Source organism: Danio aesculapii, chromosome 20, assembly GCF_903798145.1.
Source record: "Danio aesculapii chromosome 20, fDanAes4.1, whole genome shotgun sequence".
In the NCBI taxonomy this organism is placed as follows: Eukaryota; Metazoa; Chordata; class Actinopteri; order Cypriniformes; family Danionidae; genus Danio; species Danio aesculapii.
The window spans coordinates 36,137,791-36,158,018 of record NC_079454.1 but is presented as its reverse complement, the minus strand read 5'-3'; the positions used below and the strand labels follow the sequence as shown (position 1 = coordinate 36,158,018).

At 34.3% G+C, this 20,228-nt stretch overlaps 1 protein-coding gene across 4 annotated transcripts in view; it reads right to left on the bottom strand.

The window, feature by feature from the left end:
- Nucleotides 1-20,228, bottom strand: part of cdc42bpab (CDC42 binding protein kinase alpha (DMPK-like) b) — a 119,621-nt gene that overhangs the window by 20,520 nt on the left and 78,873 nt on the right. For 3 of the 4 annotated variants that reach the window (XM_056480923.1, XM_056480920.1, XM_056480925.1), the window contains exons 17-30: nt 19,412-19,536; nt 17,384-17,489; nt 17,143-17,291; nt 15,350-15,441; nt 14,382-14,458; nt 12,413-12,451; nt 10,317-10,433; nt 8,281-8,361; nt 6,683-6,788; nt 6,327-6,463; nt 5,101-5,240; nt 4,930-5,011; nt 2,323-2,542; nt 2,178-2,240 (exon numbers count right to left, since the gene is read on the bottom strand). In XM_056480923.1, coding sequence (XP_056336898.1) covers nt 2,178-2,240; nt 2,323-2,542; nt 4,930-5,011; nt 5,101-5,240; nt 6,327-6,463; nt 6,683-6,788; nt 8,281-8,361; nt 10,317-10,433; nt 12,413-12,451; nt 14,382-14,458; nt 15,350-15,441; nt 17,143-17,291; nt 17,384-17,489; nt 19,412-19,536 — 1,534 coding nt within the window. The remainder of the gene's footprint in view (nt 1-2,177; nt 2,241-2,322; nt 2,543-4,929; nt 5,012-5,100; nt 5,241-6,326; nt 6,464-6,682; nt 6,789-8,280; nt 8,362-10,316; nt 10,434-12,412; nt 12,452-14,381; nt 14,459-15,349; nt 15,442-17,142; nt 17,292-17,383; nt 17,490-19,411; nt 19,537-20,228) is intronic. The other variant, XM_056480924.1, reaches the window with a different exon arrangement.

Below are 20,228 nucleotides of genomic sequence, written 5' to 3'. Positions count from 1 at the left end.
TGCTTTTGAACATAGAAAGGTCATTTATACTTTGTGGTTGTACTAAAAATAACCATGATCTGTCACTTTGACAGACTGGCTTCTACATTTTCAGTCATGCTCTATTTTAATCCGCCATTGTTTTCCTTTTCCTGAAAATTAAATAACCATCTGGTGTTCCAATATAACAGAAATTTATTTCTTTCAAAATGATGTAGATCATATGAACATTCAGAAACTGAAAAGAGTTTTACCCTGAAGAAAACTGATAGCTCATTTATCAGCCTTTCTGAATTTCAATATAACAAACATTTCGAATTATGTTCGAAATGAACTGTATGAACTGTACACTGTATTTTGTGCATGTATGTTCTTTGACCTGTCACTTTCACATTTAGGTACCGCCTACATTCAGAACACTATTGGCTGACAGGACAAGGCATGGGCCAGTATAAGATTCTGACGATATGATAACTTTGGATATAAATATCACGGTATTGAGATTATATTATCTAAAATATATTCTTTTTTAAATGTCTGGGTAAAAAACAAAACCTTTTTCCCCTTTGAACACATTATATTTTAATTTGGGAAACATTTATAATATTTTGAAGCAGTAAACATGTCAAGCTAAATAATTCAAATAAATCATTGACTTCTGTTGTCTTAATTTGTTTCAAAAACACTTATTTTTTTACAATTTAAAACAGCATCTTTGGATTTATTTTCTGCTGGAGACCTTTAAATCGGAAGAATCAATGGAAAGAGATCAGCTGCTGTTGTTTGACATTTGGCGTGTCTTTGCCTGTTTTGTGATATTTGGATATTTTAGCTTGGTATTAATGCTGATTTTGAGTGAGATCTGTTGGAACGATCTGTTGTTAAAGTAATATCTGAGTTCCCAACTTGCAGACAAGGGAGACCTGGAACAGCATGCAAAAAAGAAACTTTGTCCCGGGCCAAATTTTACATACATCACACAGACATGCATATATATATATATATATATATATATATATATATATATATATATATATATATATATATATATATATATATATATATATATATATATATGTGTGTGTGTGTGTGTGCGTGTGTGTGTGCGTGTGTGTGTGTGTGTGTGCGTGTGTGTGCGTGTGTGTGCGTGTGTGTGTATTATGGAATTATTTTAATTCGTCGCCCAACTGTGTTTCTAGAAAGACTTACGTTTTTAAAATCTTAAATCTTCTCTGGGCAAATTACAGTTGCAACACTCATCAGACATATTTTTTCCTTCAGTGATAGGTTTCCTGTGCGATTAGCTGAGCTACCTCATTACTAGCCAGGATAGAATTTTCTTGCACTTTATTAGCATGAAAAAAACTGCTGTTGTTGAGCTGAGAGGGCAGCTCCTAATTGTTTTTCTTTTTTATCTCGTTTGGCACCAGTGTAAGAGCTGAAGGCCTGATGTTTTGTTTCATAATGTCTTTTTATACTATATTCCTTCATTACCGCAACTGATTCCTTACAAATTAAACAGACACATTTTCCATTGACCTCTGTGAAGAAATATTCTTTGCCCCAACGTAACTGAAATTTCCTGCACTCACTGCTGATTTTCCTTTTTCTTGGCTGTGCCATGGCTTGCCAAAACGTGATTATCAATTATGTTTCCTTCAGTTTGTTCGGTTCGTTTTACTTCATAAAACGGCGACACCCGGTGGTTATTTATTAAATTACGTTCATTTTTGTATAGCGGGCCAGATTCTATTAATGTTTATAAAAAGCCTCAGATGGCCTGCGGCCCGTAGTTTGGACACTCCTGCCCTAGAGTAAGTTCAGGGCACATCTGCGCTGAAGACTTTTTCTTTTCATGTTATTTTCTTATTTAAAGGATTTCGAGGAGATGATGGGAACATTTTTGTTATATTTCTTTCTTTGATTTTCTAGCACAACTTTCAGTTCCCTCCCCGTTTGTCTTGGTTTTTCAAATGTATTATTATATTATTTGTGTTTGTACATATTGTAAATATATAGTTTGTGGGAGCAATAAATCTTTTGCAGTGTTATTTTGTTGCTCTGCGTTTCTCTGGCCACTTTTACCATTAGTTTATCCTTTTGGTCATCTTAATAGTACTATGAAATTCCTAGACATATTTCAATCAAGGGTCGTAGCACCAATGAAGAAATAAAACAATTATTGAAGACATTTTTACCATCTTTGGTGACATGGATGACAAACAGGCCCTCCTCATTCCCCAAAGCAACGCGTTCATGATCTAAAACACAGAGAGTGAATAGTTATTAGCTCTTTTACATCATCTAGATCTGACATGACAAGAGTTTTGTGTGTCTCAGTACCTATAATAGCAGCAGTTTGGGTGGTTTTGATGAGAGGAAGTGTGCTGTCGTAGGCTTCTTTAGGCAGATAGACGAAACGCTCCTTCAGCTTGTTTTTCCTCAGGATGCGATGCAGTTCGTTCAGAGCGCACACCCACTTCGTCCTCTCTTGCTCGTTGTCAGCCAGGATCAGAATACACGTCTTCTGACTGGAGGAGGCGGACAGCTGAGATGCTGTAACCTACAGAACAATGCATAAAGCATCTTAACAGCATATTCAAAAACATCTTAAAATGAAAGGACTAACGATTGCTGGCTGCATAATTTACTTATTTAATTAACAAAAACAACTATATATTGTTACAATGATATTCTAAATAAATAATGACTGCTAAAGAATTTAGTTAGTCCAGCTGTGGTCATTAGATCATTACCTAATCGCTATTATTTGATTTGATATTCCTGAAGAAACCACGATTATGAATTAACTAATTAAATAAATTTAAATGAGAATTATCGCAATATTTTGACATACACAGTCATAAGTGAGTTGCTAAATTTAAAAAATTTATTGCAGTTTTAAAACAATAACAGTGTATAACGTGATTTTTTTCAATCAAGTGGTTTAGATGACGCGCAAAATTCAGATGGAGGGCAGAAAGTAAAAAAACTAAAAGGGAGACAGAGGGAAATCCGTATTTTATATATAAATAGAAGATAAATAGAGATATAAATAGAAAATAACCACATATGTTGGGCATGATCCTTATATCATGAAGAGGGCAGAGTTTTCTTCTGAACTAAAATATATTTGCCTGTCATTGAGGCGGTTGATACGGTATAATCTATTACGTTACATGAAAAAATAGTAAATACTATAGTGTTATAGCATACTATAGATAATTACTTGAAGTAAACTGTCATAGTAATTATATTGTTGCTGACACAACTGTAGTAATAAACAAATTATTCAATGACCTTCAGTTTTCTACACTATAATCACAATGCACCACAGTTTACACTAACATTACAGTATTTATTACAGTTTAACAGTTTACTATGCTACAGTAGCCTGTACCATTCATTAACAAAGAGTTGTACACATTATAGACTTTATTATGTTTTTCAAAAACACTAGCTTTATTATAAATTACTATAGTTCTTCCCCATGCAAATTTCTTCCAGACATCACAAAATAACAGATGAAAGCATAGAACCCACACATAGTCACACACATAGTCTACATTATTATTTATTCATTTTTGTAAGGGGGAAAAAGTGCTCCACAATATTAACCGTCTAGTTTTGTTGCAAGGGTTGCATTTCATTTTTGTCAATGAACTTAACATCAACAAACATTCACCGCTGCTGCACATCTCAATGTTCACGTTACGGATGTTTATTCCGCCATAACGCAAGACATGGACTATTGCAAAACAAGACAGAGATTTCATTGCAATGATACCATGGCAAGAGACATTATTTACATTCTTTTGAATTTTGTGTAAGTGTGGTGGTGTTTGTATCTGATTTTTATATAACACTTTAACATATCGATACACATAGCTAGGCCTGTAATCTTTATTGGTGCTGTCAAATGAATTATCGCATTCAGAAAAGTTTGTACACATGAATGTATTGAAAAAATGTTGATTACATGCCACCTTTTCTTCTGTTTTTCTGCCAGTTGCATGAACTTTACCCACTTTACATGCAAAAGCTTTTGGAATTTAAAAGTTGTTCGGCATTTCTTATTTTGGCCGATTTAAACAATTATAAACAACATAAATCAGAAACATTTTGATGGTCTGATAGTGATTCCTATATAGAAGAATCACTTCCTGCCCTCATCTGAATTCCACGCGTCAACAATGATTTCATGTGAAAACAACCTATAATTTTTTAAATGAATACTTTTAAAGCAGTTTTTTCAGGTTAGTTTCCAAAAACTGTAATAAATCGAAAGAAAAAAATCCTAGTTAAATAAAATATGATATTTCTATGTAAAAAACTTGAACTTTTTTATTTATATTTGCAAGTTGAGCATAAACTTCCACATTTGCCTACAGATGTATGGTAAACAGAGCTTTTTTACATTGTAATGTAATGTGTATTTGCATGTTTTACATTGGATATACAAAACAATTAAACATGAGAAACCCAGAGAGCGTTAAAAAAATATATAAGTAAATAACAATATGGACTCAAACATATTATGAGAATATGATATTCAACTACCATAATAATAAAACTTTTGTATCTAGTCAAATCAAAATACGATTATACAGATTTTTTGCTTTTTAAATGCTAATCCAGTTCTGTGTTTATTTCTTAGCACAACTGTTTTCAATAATACAATAAAATATAGATATTTTAAACTGTAATATTGTGAAGATATTATTATTATTTTTATGATCAAATAAATGCAGCCTTTTCAAAAACATTTTTTAATCAGGCTTTTGATTGTCTTTGTTGTGTATTTATTTTTTATTTCTAATTTAAATTAACAACATGGTTAATTAAAATATTGATCACGATAATTGACCTGGATATTAAGTGTTAAATAAATGTTCAAAGTTACGACATCTCACAAAGAGCAACAAATGAGAATTGCCTTTATGCTCTTACCCTAAAAATGCAGGGTATATCCTTCTTATTAGCATGGATGACATCAGACTCCAGAACTGAGCTGGCGGAAAACTCTTCATCCCTGTTCAAAATACAAGAGAGTCAAGCACAACGTATGAAGTCTTTGACTTTAACATTTGATCATCACATTCAGATGAACGTCTCCCTCACCTCATGTCAATGACCTGGTTCACAACAACACCAGGCTGAGCACCTTTCCCTTCTCCAAGCTCATACAGGAAGAGTTTGAAGTCACAAACCACTGCCCAGACCCTCTGCCAACCCTTCTTCACCCCAGTGGGCTTCGGCACCTGAAAAAGATCAGTTATGAGACACAGAGTAAAAAACCCAATATTATACATCCAGACAAATGGACAACACTGGAAGAGACATAAGACAGACAGGTCTATAGGGTACAAAATATGAGGAGCAGAATATCATTGAAGGCCAATTCATGCTGCACACACAAACGCCAACAAACAAGTCTGTCAGAGTTTGTGGATCAGTGTGTATTACCCCTCTTGACAACTGTTGCCATTGGTAGTAATTTGTTTTCTCCTAACCAAACATGTTCAATCTGTGTTTGTGGGTTCGTGGAACATCTGAGCAGTGTCAAATAATTTTCCAATAAACTCAGACTTAAAGGGGACCTATTATGACCCTTTTTACAAGATGTAAAATAAGTCTCTGATGTCCCTAGAGTTTCAGCCTAAAATACCACACAGATAATGCTTTATAACTCTTTGAAACTGCCCCTTTTAGGCTTTGATTCGAATTATACCGTTTTGGTGGCTGTTGCTTTAAATTCAAATGAGGTTGTGCTCCTAGCCCTCTTTTCAAAAGAGGGTGGACCTCTAAATACCTATGTGTCAGCCAGTCAGATTCAAAACTCCAATGGCGAATGGCTGCTTCTCACTCAGGGCTGTCTATGCTAATGTGAGAGAGAGAGATGATGATCACTAATGGGTGGGGCTTTCCCGTTCCAATAACATGTACAATGACAGAATGTCAATCAAAGTGTTTCAGCAGACGGTTTTAATCAAGTGTGATTATAAAAAATATAAAAAAAATTTTTATCATTAGAGGCTGACTATATTCACACACTGTTACCACACAACTGTCATTAAACCCATTATAAAAGAGATTTTTGCATAAAAGGGACCCTTTAATCTGTCCAGACACCACACTTCACAAAAAATGTCTTTTTAAACCAGAGAGGGATTTATTAATTGTTTATTAATGTATACATTTTATTATTTATGTGATTATTGTGAGTGGCAATTGTTAGGGCAGTGTGAAAATGATAGTAATATTCTAAATACAATAGTCATCTTTTTTTAGTTAATGCTTGTTGGCGTTTGTCTATGTGGTGTGAATTGACCTTAAAAAAAACGTACCCTTAGATGCCCCTCATATGCAGTCCCGATGCCTCTCTGAGTGTCGATGCCTAGTTTGCCCCTGGTTTGGTCTGGTGCAACAGGGCACACAGAAGGGGCTTTATCAGCACAGGTGACGTGACAGGAGAAGCTGCAGGCTGTAAGAAGAGTTTCATTAAGTGTTTTGCCCATTCAATAAAGCAGTTTTAAAAGAAAAGATTTGCCCTAGTTTTGTTCTAAGCCTGACTTTATTTCTTCCATGGAACACAAACAGGAACATTTCAAAAAATTACACAGGTTTTCATTGCATTTACCACTAAAGAACTAGATTCATATTGGATTTCTGTCGTCTGGAAAACTAAAGATGTTCTCCTCACCTTCGCATGTGCAGCCCTGACGGATGAGTCCCACCATGAGTGAGGTGCACTGGTTACATTTAGTGGGAACATTGAAGGACTTCACACTAAACTGGTGTGCCTTGGGCTGTGGAGCAGGAAACATCACCAATATAATTAAACAAAACCTTTTCTATAGATATGCCAAAAAGAAAAGAAAAAAGTTTATTGGTGTCTGTACCAAATGAGATTTAGAAACGTGATTTTATTTACATAGCACAATCCATGCGAGTAAAGCGTGAAAATAAAATGTCAAAATATTCCATTGTCATTCAACAAGATGGATATAATTTTTGTACTTAAACAAGATGGATATAATTTATGTACTTAAACAAGATGGATATAATTTATGTATGTATTTATTTATCCTCACCCTTCTGTATTGCTCCGCCCACATGAGTGGCAAGCAGAACACTACAGTTTGACAAATATTGCAGCTGTTGGACAACATAACGTACTTTCAAGGATTTTTTTAGTCGAGAATGTAGTTGTTTAGATGGCAACTATGCAGTTTATTTATAAAAATATTGCCTATTTTAAATATTCATAATTTCTGAGATTCAGCCAGCCAGATTGGCCAGCCTGCCATACTGAGCAGAGCAAAGATGACTGACGTTCCGCCCCACAAAATGGTGACAGAGATCGCATAATAAGTCCTTAGAGGGGAAAAACAGCATTTTTTTCAGCGTGCGTTTCAAATTACAGCTGAACAAATGATTACAGAACAGGTAAGTGACATTCTAAGTCGATCTCTCTCTTTTATATTTTGGATTGCTGTATTTATACCACAGTAATCTAGTAGTGTTTGCTTTGCTTTGGCTTTTTCAGGGTTATTTATTGTGATATCCCGATTGCAGATTACAGAGAAATACTGGGAAATCTCTGTAGACCGATGGCATTTCATGCCGTTCAGCCTTATAATCTTAAAATGCGAGCAAAATCACCTGCTTAGTCATCATTTTAGACATTACACTAGAGAATCATTCAAATTCTAATTCTAAAGTGACGTTTGTGAATGAGCAACGGTTTCTGATGTTCTGACGGTCAGCTGCAGATGTGAAGGAATGGAGAAAGAAAGTAGTTCCTCTTACAAAAGGTTTTTTAGACTCTCCGTGTTTGATTTTCTTTTTTATACACGATATGCTATCAAACTGTTGTATAAACACAATATCACACTCGTAGCAGTGAGATATGGCTGTTTATTGTAACTTGCAACAACGCACGCCTCCCACCAGTGGCGATATACTGCTACTTGTGTGATATTGCTCACATGGGTGTGTTAAAATATTTTACATTATTAAAATAAACTAGGTAATCAAAACGGGTAAAAACTAGTGGCTTCAAGTGTAGTGGCAAAGTATAAAGTTACATTTTAGTGTTTTACAGAACTCTTCAAAATGATATTTTTCAAAACATGGTCATTTTTCATTGTACTGTTTTGACTACTTTCAAAAACATCTATAAAAAAAATCTTAACAGCTAGGCTGACATATTTCTGCTGTTATGATATTAATAGAGTCACACCACCCAGGTCTGTTAGATTTTTTTTATCTACATGTGGCCTAAATTCCGAGTGTTACCTTAGGTGATGAGTGTCCCAAGCTCCCGTAGCCTGATCTGCCTGTTGGCGTCTGAAGACTACGTGACGTGTGGTCAATCAACTAAGAGGAGGACACACCAACACATCAGTGCATTTTATTACATGAACACAAGTCACAATAAGTGTAAGTACACTTAAGATTAAAATGCTATCATCATTTACTCTTGTCATTCCAATCAAGTACTACTGACTTTATTCTGTGCAAGACAAATATAAGTAATGGATGACATTAATTATTTGGTTGAGCAATGAGGTTTCCACCTGGCATTTACATGCATTCAGATGGGTCCCGTGACCACTTGTGTTTGGATTTGGTCAGGTCTTTATCTTGTTTCATCATGTTTTACATTACTTTTATAGGATTGTACGTAGGTCTAAAATTCCGATACTAATCTCTTATTGATTCAATGTGGATTTTGCGTTGAACCAATACCTTTCTTACAAACAACTAAAATAAGAGTCATGTTCGAGGTCAGAAAACAAACAAGTAGATCATTTGTGGCTGTTTGAACACTTTAGTGACCCTGACAACAAAACCAGTCATAAGATTTTTGTCTATGTGCCTTGGCCCTTTCCATCGATGTATGGCATGTTAAGATAAGACAATATATCTCCACTGCAAAAAAATTATTTTCTTACTTGTTTCCAGTCCAAATATCTAAAAATTCTTAAATCAACATGCATTTTTAGGCAAGTAAAACATATTCTCTTGTTTTAAGAAATAATATGTTGAATTAAGTGACTTTTTATTTAAAACAAGCTAAATAATCTGCCAATGGGGTAAGCAAAATAATCTTGTTTTCACTTTGGAATAAGTTTATTTAGCTTAACCCATTGGCAGATTAATTACTCACTTAATTTTGACATATTATTTCTGAAAACAAGACAACATTTTTGACTTGTCATGAAAATGCTCCTTGATTTAAGATTTTTTTTATATTTGGACTAAAAACAAGACAAAAACGTAACTAAGAAAAAGTAAGAAAGGTATTTTTTGGAGTGTGGAATCTAAGTGTTCAAAAAATGTACCCAGCAGGCAGAGGATGTCCACATGATGATAGATTGACATTGTACTCCAAAGTCGTGGGGACGTTGCATTTTGTTTGCAAATTAAAATCGGGTTGACGTCAGAACCCAACATCAGGCCGACTTCAATGTCCAACATCCAACCTAAGACAAACCAAATTTCACTGTCTAATGATGTTACAGCTTGCTGTTGTGTGGATGGCTGCTACAAGTACGATGTCTATAAACCATTGGATTTTGGTTGCCATAAATGACGAATAAATGTTAGTGTATGACGTCTATAGGACGTCGGTTTAAGATGTTGGCTTGACGTTGGATTTTGGTCACTTTCTAACACGACCTAAAACCAACCAAATATCAGCGTCATTTGACTTCGTTATTGGACGTCAAAAATTATTTTTTCTTTAGACGCTGGCTAGATGTTGAATTTTGGTCACCTGACGTCACGCCCTAATTCTAACCTAATATTATCGTCTTATGACATTGTGTGCCTGCTGGGTATATACTGAAATAAATTCCTTTAAATTTCTCTGTAAGAAGTGCTTAGAAATGCACATTACTAATTAAAAATTGGGTTGGATATATTTGACAATGTACAAATTAATACTTAATATTCTAATGACTTTTGGCATCAATAAAAAAAACTTTCACCCATACAATTTATTTTTGACTATTGCCGAAAATTTACTTGTGCAACATAAGACTGGTTTTGTGGTCCAGGTTTGACCACCTAAGTCCCTACACCACAAAAGCACTCTGACTAAATGTGTTTGTTGTCGAAGTGGTTAAAAATGGACAAGCTCCAATTATTTTAGACTGCATTCTACATTACACACATACATGTTTTTAGTGTTGTCCAGCTATGATCTGATCAACAAAAACATGTTAATACCAGGGTTAAGCAGTTTGGAATACCATTAGGTTGAGCAAAAGATAATAAAATTACAATTTTCAGGGTGAACCATCCTTTCAAAAGAGTTCAAAAGATACCTCGATAGGCTCCATGTCACTGGCGGTGGACGGCGAGCGTGAGCGTGAAATACGGCGAGATCTTGCGTCTTCATCTCTGGATGGAGTGTTGGAAGGGGTGAAATCTGCAGAGTCAAGCTAAGAAAGAAAAGAGGGGAATTGGTTTATTAAAGATTTCAACTGACTATGAAATCAGAAAAAAAATATGCCAGCATTCAAAGCAATACATCAAGACCATAGCGCTTATTATGACAACAATACTTTTACTAGAATTACACCCGCTAAGCAGGAAAAAGCATGTGCATCCAGGCTTCATGCCAATGCACCCACTACACAGAGACCACACACCAACTACACATGCAAGACAAAACAGCAGAAACAGCATGGAAAATCAACACAAACCCAGTGAACTAAATGGAAAACAACAAAGCAGCATATCCACAATTTACGAGAGTCTTAAATTTCAGAGGTCAGTAAATTCCAAATTAGTTTGCTCAAATGTTAAAATTTTATCAACGTTTGGGTTCTGTAATACTTTATAATTCATCAGAAATAAGTACAATGTCGCATTCGAAAATACAACAAAATCAGCAGTACTTAGAAATACGTCATTTATTTTCAATCATACAATTTAAATGTAATTTATACAATTTCATGTATCTTAATTATTTAATGCAATTTAATATAAGCCAAAGCCGAAATTTCAGCATTATTACTCTATTAGTCAGTGTCGCATGACCCCTTTAGAAATCATTCTAATATACTGACATTTTGCATTATTATAACAATCCCCAGCGATCTAGGGACTTAACTACACACACATCACATGAACTACACACACACTATTGAACAGCTAGTCCCGTCATGCACCTCCCACACAGCTGTTCCAGATCGCCAGTGATTACGCACAAACACACAGGCGGAGGATTATCAAGGACTGATTACGAGAACTATATATTTCAGTTTGTGTTCCCCTCTCGTTGTCTGTTGTTCTGTCACGATCCGGTGTGGAGTGCAGAGTGAAAAACAAAGTGCTTATCCAAACACAGCATTGAAAACACTTAAGGAAAAACTATAACAAAACAAAACAGAACTAAAAGAAGGCAAGACAAATCAGGAAACACACGGGTATCTGAGGACCAACAAAAACAACATAGAACGAGAGGGGAACACAAACTAAAATATATAGTTCTCGTAATCAGTCCTTGACAATCCTCCGGCTGTGTGTGTGTGTGTCTGTGTGTAACCACTGGTGATCTGGAACAGCTGTGTGCGAGGTGCATGATGGGACTTGTAGTTTGATAGTGTGTGTGTAGTTCATGTGATGTGCGTGTAGTTCACCAGCAATCCAGTCTCTAGATTGCTGGTAATTGTTACAATTATGTTGAAAACAGTTGTTTCTTAATATATTATTTGTAAAAACAGTGATGCACGATTAGCATTAGCATTCTTTAAAAGAGTTTTAAAAACAGCATTTGTTTTAAATAGAAATCCATTATACCACAAAAAATGCTTAAGTTATTATCCATATAAAATGTAGTCTTTTGGAAAGAAAAATAAAATCTTATTGACTCCAAAAACCTAAGAAATAAGCTTGAACTTTGACAGTATTTGTACATAAAAAGTGACAATTCTTAGACTTAGACATACATGTTTAGATCGACATTAGAGTGAGTAAATGATGAGTAAATTGCATTACAATAAACAACTTTTATATAGCTTATTTTGTCTTTACAATCTTTATATGTGAGCAAACCATATAATTAAACCCTTTTATCCTTTCATAAATGTTCTTTTAAAATGTACCATAAAAGATCATGGTATAGAAAATAAACTTCTACATTTAATTAACCAACCAACCCAGTTTCTCTGAAGTATACTAATATACAACACTTCAATCACATTTAGGGTATATATATATATGCATTCAGACAGATGAAAGAAGGCCCCCAAACACATTTCAGATGCATTTAAGCTTTAAAGATCCCATGCAATATAGAAATCACCACAATCAGTGCTGCCACACATGCAGTTTGCAAAACATCCCATCACAACCATAGAAGAAAAAAATGCCAGGGCAATTTTTGGGTGACACAGGGGGGAAAAGTGTCTCTTACACGTCTGGTTTTGCTTCCGGGACCAAAAGAGGGTGAGCGCTTCATGTGAAAAGAGAGAGAGAGAGAAGATGAGAGGAGAGTCAGACTTGATATACAATGTCAGCTGGATAGGATCAAGGTCTGGGACAGCAGGTAGGAGAACAGAGGGAAGGGAATGAGGGCATGTAAAAACACGTCTAATATGAGGTTGGATGTCTGGGCATAGTTTACACGCACAAAGGATTCGCTTCACATCAAAGAACTTCAAAACTCACTATCACAGGGATCCGGCAAAGTAAAACAGCACACTGAACTATGTTGTCGGTAGAAACTTTAAATCAGTTTAATGGTAAATCCAAAATTGAAATGCATCTATAAAAAAAAATCTGTGCAGTTTACCCAATTTGTCTGCACTGTGTATTTTTATGCGAACCCAGCGGAGATCTTTATGTCAAAACAACATCAAAAAAACCCGTCAAAGTGATTTGATGTCAATTGACTACCTTTAATTGACATCTAACCATCTAAAAAAACACCTAAAATCAATTACAAGACTGTCCTGTAATACATTTCTGAGGTGTTTTTAATGTTGGAACCAATGCATTCTTTACATGCATATAACACCATGTCATAACTACACGCAACAGGGTACCGCAACACAAGATAATAGGTATCTTTTCCATGTTAAAAGGGTTTTTTTATCCTAACCATCTGTGATGGCAATGGGTGAAATTTGTACTTTAGAAATGCTTTCTATTTCTGCGAAGTTGCAACAGAACAACAGTATATGCTACTATATGACAAAGATCACCTCAGGTACAGATTATGTGCTTTAATTACTGTTAAATGCTCTTAAACTGAGTTTAAACATCTTTTTAAGTGAGATTTATTGCCATACTCCTGAAAGCAGCAGCAGATAGTTTACCACAGATCTTGAAAATAAAATAACTTGCAGTGAAATTCAGAATAGTGATTCAGTGCAAACCAACAACACCAGTCACTGAGTAGCCTATTGATAATGTTAAAGAGGTTTAATATGTAATAATTAACTTAAAAGCCTTTAGCATTTCACTGAGAGTGCCGTGACTGGTATTTAAAAGTTTCTGTCGTTTCATGTTGGTTTTGATGAAGCCAAATTTCTTGCCACTTGGCTTTTCACATTGTGTGTTATTAGGACATGGTGCAAGGATACAAAATAGTAAATTTGATTAGCAACTTAAAATTGAAGCTTTTAGATGAATAAAACTTTTTTATATTATAATACTTTTTGTGTCGTTATTTTAGTATTCCCAACCCTGTTCCTGGAGGCACACCAACAGTACATATTTTAGATGTCTCCCTTATCTGACTAATGACTTAAGGTCTCTTGTAATGTTCCGATGAGTTGATTGAGTTGTGTTTGATTAGGAAGAAGTTGAAAATGTGTACTGTTGGTGTGCCTTTAGGAACAGGGTTGGGAAACGCTGCATTATTTTGGTGGTGAAAATGGCATCAATGTGTGAGCGTCCAACTTACGACAAAGTTTTGACATCAGATCGATTTGCATTATTGATGTCAATGTTAATGTCAACTTGATGTTGTTTTGATATCAAGGTGCACATTAAGATTTTTTTTTACTATTAGCTTAGCAACGAGTTTCAAAAAGACTTTCATTACTGGACTATCTGGCTTTTGCTTGTCTGATTTTAAATGTGTAAAATGAAAGATGCAAACAAAGACAATTCAGCTATACCACGGCTGGAGAACTTACATCTTCCCAAAATTCAACTAAAGAAGATGAAGAGGAAGAAAATGAGTCCTGATGGACAACAGAATAAAGAAAGAAAAAAAAATAACCATACACATTATGACAAAAATCTGAAAAAAATAAAACAGATCAGGAGGCATCAGAATAATACAGAATATATGTAAAAAACCATGATGAATATGAAACAAGCCTGAACTTCAACACAGATTTACTCATGAACAACACCTGGGATCTCAAACTTACATCAAATTGATCCAGTGCAGAAGTGGGCGCATTGAGGAAAGCCAAGAAGGAATTCTGGGAATCCTGGTGCTTCACGCCTAAATTAAAGTCATGAAATAAACATTGTCAACATTAGAATATTTATTACAAACTCTGTGAATAGAAACATTAATAAAACATAATTATATCCCCAACTTGGACAGTAAAGAAATACCTGTGTATTAAGCAATGATAATAGTTGTGGGTGTTGTGGATTGACTGTCACCTCAGTATTGAACTGTAAACAATAGTTTGGTTCATTGAAATGAAGCTCATGGCTCTAAATAAGGGTCAAAGACGAGACGTACCATTTTGATATGTACATCAAATTTAATTTACAAAGGTAATTTTCTATTTAAAAATGCATATTACATACAAGTAAAGTAATAAATTATGAGTGAAAATGTTCAATCGGCATTCAACATAACAGACATATGTATGTCAAAATTATATTTAATAATTATTTTCAATAATTTAGACAGTCTGTGGCACAAATGGGTATAGTGTAGTGATTTGAATAAAACTGGCAAAGTATAAATAGTTAAATATCAATATAATACATTTGTGACCCATTGTTTTGTTCCAAATATGCCAGACTAAAATGTCTTGTTTTTTTAATAGAATGATATTTTATAGATGTCTTCTGTAAATCATTCTTTTTTTCTTTAGATAAAATACATACATTTTTTTAATATTTGACCCATTAACAGTTGATGAGCAACTTAAATGATTTTTTCTGTAACTGAACCCTTTAATACTCCATGTAAAAACATGATTTATAAAAAATTTAATAAAAAACAAATTGAGATCTAATTTCGCAAACAATTGTAACAATTACTTTTAAATTAAAATGAAAATCCAAATTAAAAAACAATTCAAAACATTAACAAAGCATATAAGCAAATAAATTAATTAACAAATAAATAAATAAATAAATAAGAGCTCATCACCTCTCCTCAGCCTCAGCTCCTCTGTCTCCTTCCTCAGTCTCTCGATTTCTCCCAGCAGCTCCTGGTTTCTACTTTCGGATTCTTGCAATTTGCTGTACAGAAATAACAGGCCGAAAACTATGTCACCCTATTTATGTTCACCTCATTCAAGACAAGAGTGTGAAAAGGCTTGTGCTCCAAACTATGCATATAATAAGTAAAAGAATTATCAAACCAAATTTCTAGTTTCAGTAGACTTGACTACAGTCGTGTTGATCGATCTTTCTTTCTTTCTCGTACACAAGTGGAAATTTATCTTTGGCTTCACCACATAATTACATCAGCATTTACAATCACATATATCACAAAAAACAAGCAACACAAACACATTTAATATCATCACATAAATCAGATTTTAAAAACTCAATCCTACTCATACTTCGAACCCAGTATTTAAAATTCTAATGGCGGTCGGCACAAAGGACATTTGATTAAACATTTTTCTTAACTTGAGGTTGCCTGAAATGACTTTTTGATGGCAAATGCAGAAATATTATGTTTAAGGGATGGGAACAATCTTCAGTAACAACATGTGCTTTCAGCTTTCAGTTGAACTCTCATTAGATGAATTTCATTTAGTTGTCTTTGTGCTTTCCCAACGATTGCGCTGGCAATTTCTACAACTCGACACAGTTTTTGCTTTTCTTTAACTGGCAATAGTCCATACCATGCAATCATGTTAAAGTAGACATGGTCAAGTTGGGTTAAATTAAGCTTTCCAGTCTCTGTGTGCAGTCCATTACTTCCACTGGATCTGTTCGGTTGAGGGAACGGACCAAACCCTGTGACTTTAGCCACAGCGACTTTCCAAGATGTTGGAGCCCTAGGTCTAAAAGCTATAGTAAAACATGTTGTTTTCTTCAAAATGGTTACATTATTCGAGTTTGCAATATATTTTCTCATTAAAGTGAAAATCAGTTTACAAAATAATAATAATCTAAAATAAATTAAGTAAACTTCCAGATTCTTTCACTGTAAAAAATGGCCGTGATTTCAACGGTAAAAAACTGTACAAATGCTACAGTAAAAATCCGCAACCTGGTTAACAGGATGTTTCCTTAATATATACGGCAAATAACCGTAAATTTACTTTCCCAGAATTCCCTGCATGGCACATCCCGTTTTATGCTTTTTGTTGACATTACTGTGGATCTTTTTAGCTGTTTCCCCATCAGTTATGTACGTTAGAGATTTATATTACATCTAATGTTGATAAACAATGTTTATTTCATGACTTTAATTTTATGCGTGTTACCATACTGGTGTTTAGTAGCCGTGTGAATGACACTGAGCACAACAATTCTACATTTCCAGCAAATCTTAATTTATTATTGATGTTCATTTATTCATTAATTTTCCTTCGGCATAGTCCCTTATTTACCAGGGATCGCCAAACCGGAATGAACTGCCAACTATTCTGGCATATGTTTTGCGCAGCAAATGCCCTTCCCGCTGCAACCCAGTACTGAGAAACACCCAAACACTCTCTCATTCACACACTATGGCCAATTTAGTTTAGTCAATTCACTAATAGCGCATATCCTTGGGGGGAAACCCACACAAACATGAGGACAACATGCAAAGTCCACACAGAAATGCCGACTAGCCCAGTCGTGACTCAAACCAGCGACCTTCTTGCTGTGAGGCGACAGTGCTAACCATTGAACCACCGTGCCACACTTACTATTGATAGATGTTCCTAAATATTTAAAACATCCAATTGTGTCTGCGTGAAATTATCTGTGTGGTCTCACCATTCTGTGGCGATGTTGGTTGCTTTGACTTTGTTAAGCTCGTCCTGGATGGACTGTTTGGCTCTGATCTCAGTATCCAGCGCCGACTGCAGCTCCAGACGCGCAGACATGTCCAGCTTAGCGAAGCGCCTCATCTTCCACGGCATGTCCTGACAAATCCAAAAGAAATAGACTCAGCACATCAGAAGAAGAGAGTCGGCGTGTGTTTCATCCTTATTAGCTGTATGTTCATGTGTCTCACCGTTCCTCTGGCTCCCAAACTGGTGTTTCTAAGCCCTTCCAGCTCCTCTGTCATTTTAGTGGCCAGAGCTTGAAGGTAACCACGGGCATCCTTCTCATCACTCACCCTGCACAGATCGGCTTACTTTACCTCAAAATACTCTATTAGACATGTGCTGATATTCAGTGATACAATATGTTGTGATGATATTGTTATTGTAGGCAGTGTTGAGTGTAGGGCTGCACAATATATCATTTCAGCATCGATATATTCGCATAGTTACATCGCAGGATAGGCAGTTGAGTCTGGATTATGATTTATAATTTGCATGTGTTTTTGAGGACTGTACGAGGATTTTAAAGGCATTCAGGTATAAGAAACAGTACCTTTTGTAACTTTAACAGTGATGAATTTTACTAAATTGTTTTTATTTTTATTATTTAACTCCTGAACCTGAAACCTGTTAGACTCGGAAAATGATAACACACTCTTTATTTCAATTGTTTCTTTTTCTTAATTGTATTTATGTATGCTTGTAAATTGTTTATTTCATTTTATACAGAAACTCTCCCCTAAAGAATCTTTTCAAATATTCAAGTCATCTGGTGAAGCTGTATTCATACCGGAATATATATCGCAGAGTAACTAAATATCGCAATGTTAAATTTACAATATTATGCAGCCCTAGCTGAGTGTAATCAGTTACAAAGTTACTAGTTACTATAATTAAATTACTTTATCACTCCTTTTCCAAAATGCTTGGTAAAACTATTGTTGTGAATTTGATAACAGCTTTATTTGGAATTACCAGTCAAGATTAAAATCCAAGCAAATCCCAGTCTGAAGCTCTTGCTTTTTGTTCTTTTCTGACCAGGAGGCTAATTCTGATTAAATGGAAAGACTCCTCAACTCCAACATTTAAACACTGGATTAAATTAGAAAAGCTTTATTGTTCAATGAAAGGGTAATAGAAGAGATTCTTTACTACTTGGCAACCAAGCGTTTTACTACTTTTCTAACTTTTGTGGAGACCAATTGTGCTTAATGTAAATTGTTGTTTTTTGTAAGTGTGATGGTTATGTATGACTTTTGTGTATGGGATTTGTTTGATTATGTGCTTTCTCTTAGTGTTGTTTTTCTGTTCTGTCTAAAAAGGTAAATAAAAAGATGGGCCCTTTTTTGCTGAAAGATTAAATTAAGGAATTACTTTTAATTTTTCGTTAATTTAATTTGTTTATTAATAAAGTTTATTAAAAGAATATTAGTTACATATAAAGCAGTTGCTTTAAATACCCAACAGTTCTGTATATATCAAATCATTGAGATATTTTGCATAACCATATGTTTCAACTTAAGAATGTTACATTTTATCATGCTTAAGAAACAATGGACTGAGATAGAAATTAATGAAATGTGTATCAAAAGTCTGAAACATGAAGGCTGAACCATTTAATGTTTTGATACACTTAATGTTTAGCTTTTCTTAAGTATTTTCTAATAAAGGTAAAAGGCCCTGTTAAACTCAAATAAAAAAAGTCTATTGTCTATGCGTTGAGCTTTACACAGATTGTTAGTAGTATATAACTTATTGAGTAATTCAATTACTTTTAGACAAAATAGAAAAGTAATTAAAATGCAATTTTAATGGTGTAATTACCAATTAATTCTATTTTAAAGTAACTTACCAACACAATAAAATTACTTTCAGACAACGTAATTAGAAAAGTAATTTAATGCAATTTTAATTACATAACTTGTAATTCCTTTTTAGGAACTTACCCAACACTGATGGTAGGCACTTGAATAATTATTTATTATTTGCCTACAAACCATTTAAACCCCTTTTGATTTCTCTGATTATTCAGAATGCAATGTTTTACAGTGATTTTATTTCTTAAAAAAAAGAGGGATCTTTATTGTGAATAAAATTCTTGCAAATATTACAATTAGGTAGTAATGACAGAAATCAGATGTGTATGAAGATCATGATGTAGTGTTTGTGTGTGCAGGTGTAATGTTGTAATGCTGCAGGCAGGGGGCTTCACTCACCACTGAATGATCTCGGTGATCTGGGCCTCCCAGTGGGCAACACTCTCCTTCTTATCAGCCAGTTCTCTCATCTCCTCCTCCAGCTGCCGGTGACTGCTGCTCAGCTGCTCAAACTGACCGTTCAACTGAAGACACCGACAGACCACAGAGACAGAGGAGTATGGATGAGAGGATGCGGAAACATGGGGTTATGTGTGCTGCACAACTGATACTGTTAAATGAGACTAAACCAAACACACATTCATGTTTAGATATTTATTCGACATGATACAAGTATTTATTGTAATATGAGATATATTAGATTTTACACCTAACTTAAGTGGCAATTTTTAAATAATGTTTTAAGGTTATGGAAGTTCAAAAGTAATGTGCTAATAAGAACTATAATTGTAAACAAATAATAAAAACATAGTACTGGCGGTAATTGTTAGTGCATTTCACATGAAGGGTTAGTTCACACTTAAACTTGAAAGAGAATTGATTTGTAATATATATTTTTAAATATAATGCAGGTTATTGAAAAAAAATAATTTAATGAGAAAATAATATAATTATTAAAAACAAAAATATGATAAAAGCAAATGAAAAAGAATTACAAACAAACTAAATTTAAATACACTTCAAAATTCTAAATACTAATAAATACTATATAAATACTGCATACATGCTATAAAATACTAAAACACTATAAATATTATGAAATATTGTAAATACAAAAAATACTATAATTGTATGTATAATGCACCCGCAAAGTATTCATAGCACTTCACTTTTTCCACAGTTTTTTATGTTACAGCCTTATTCCAAAATGGATTAA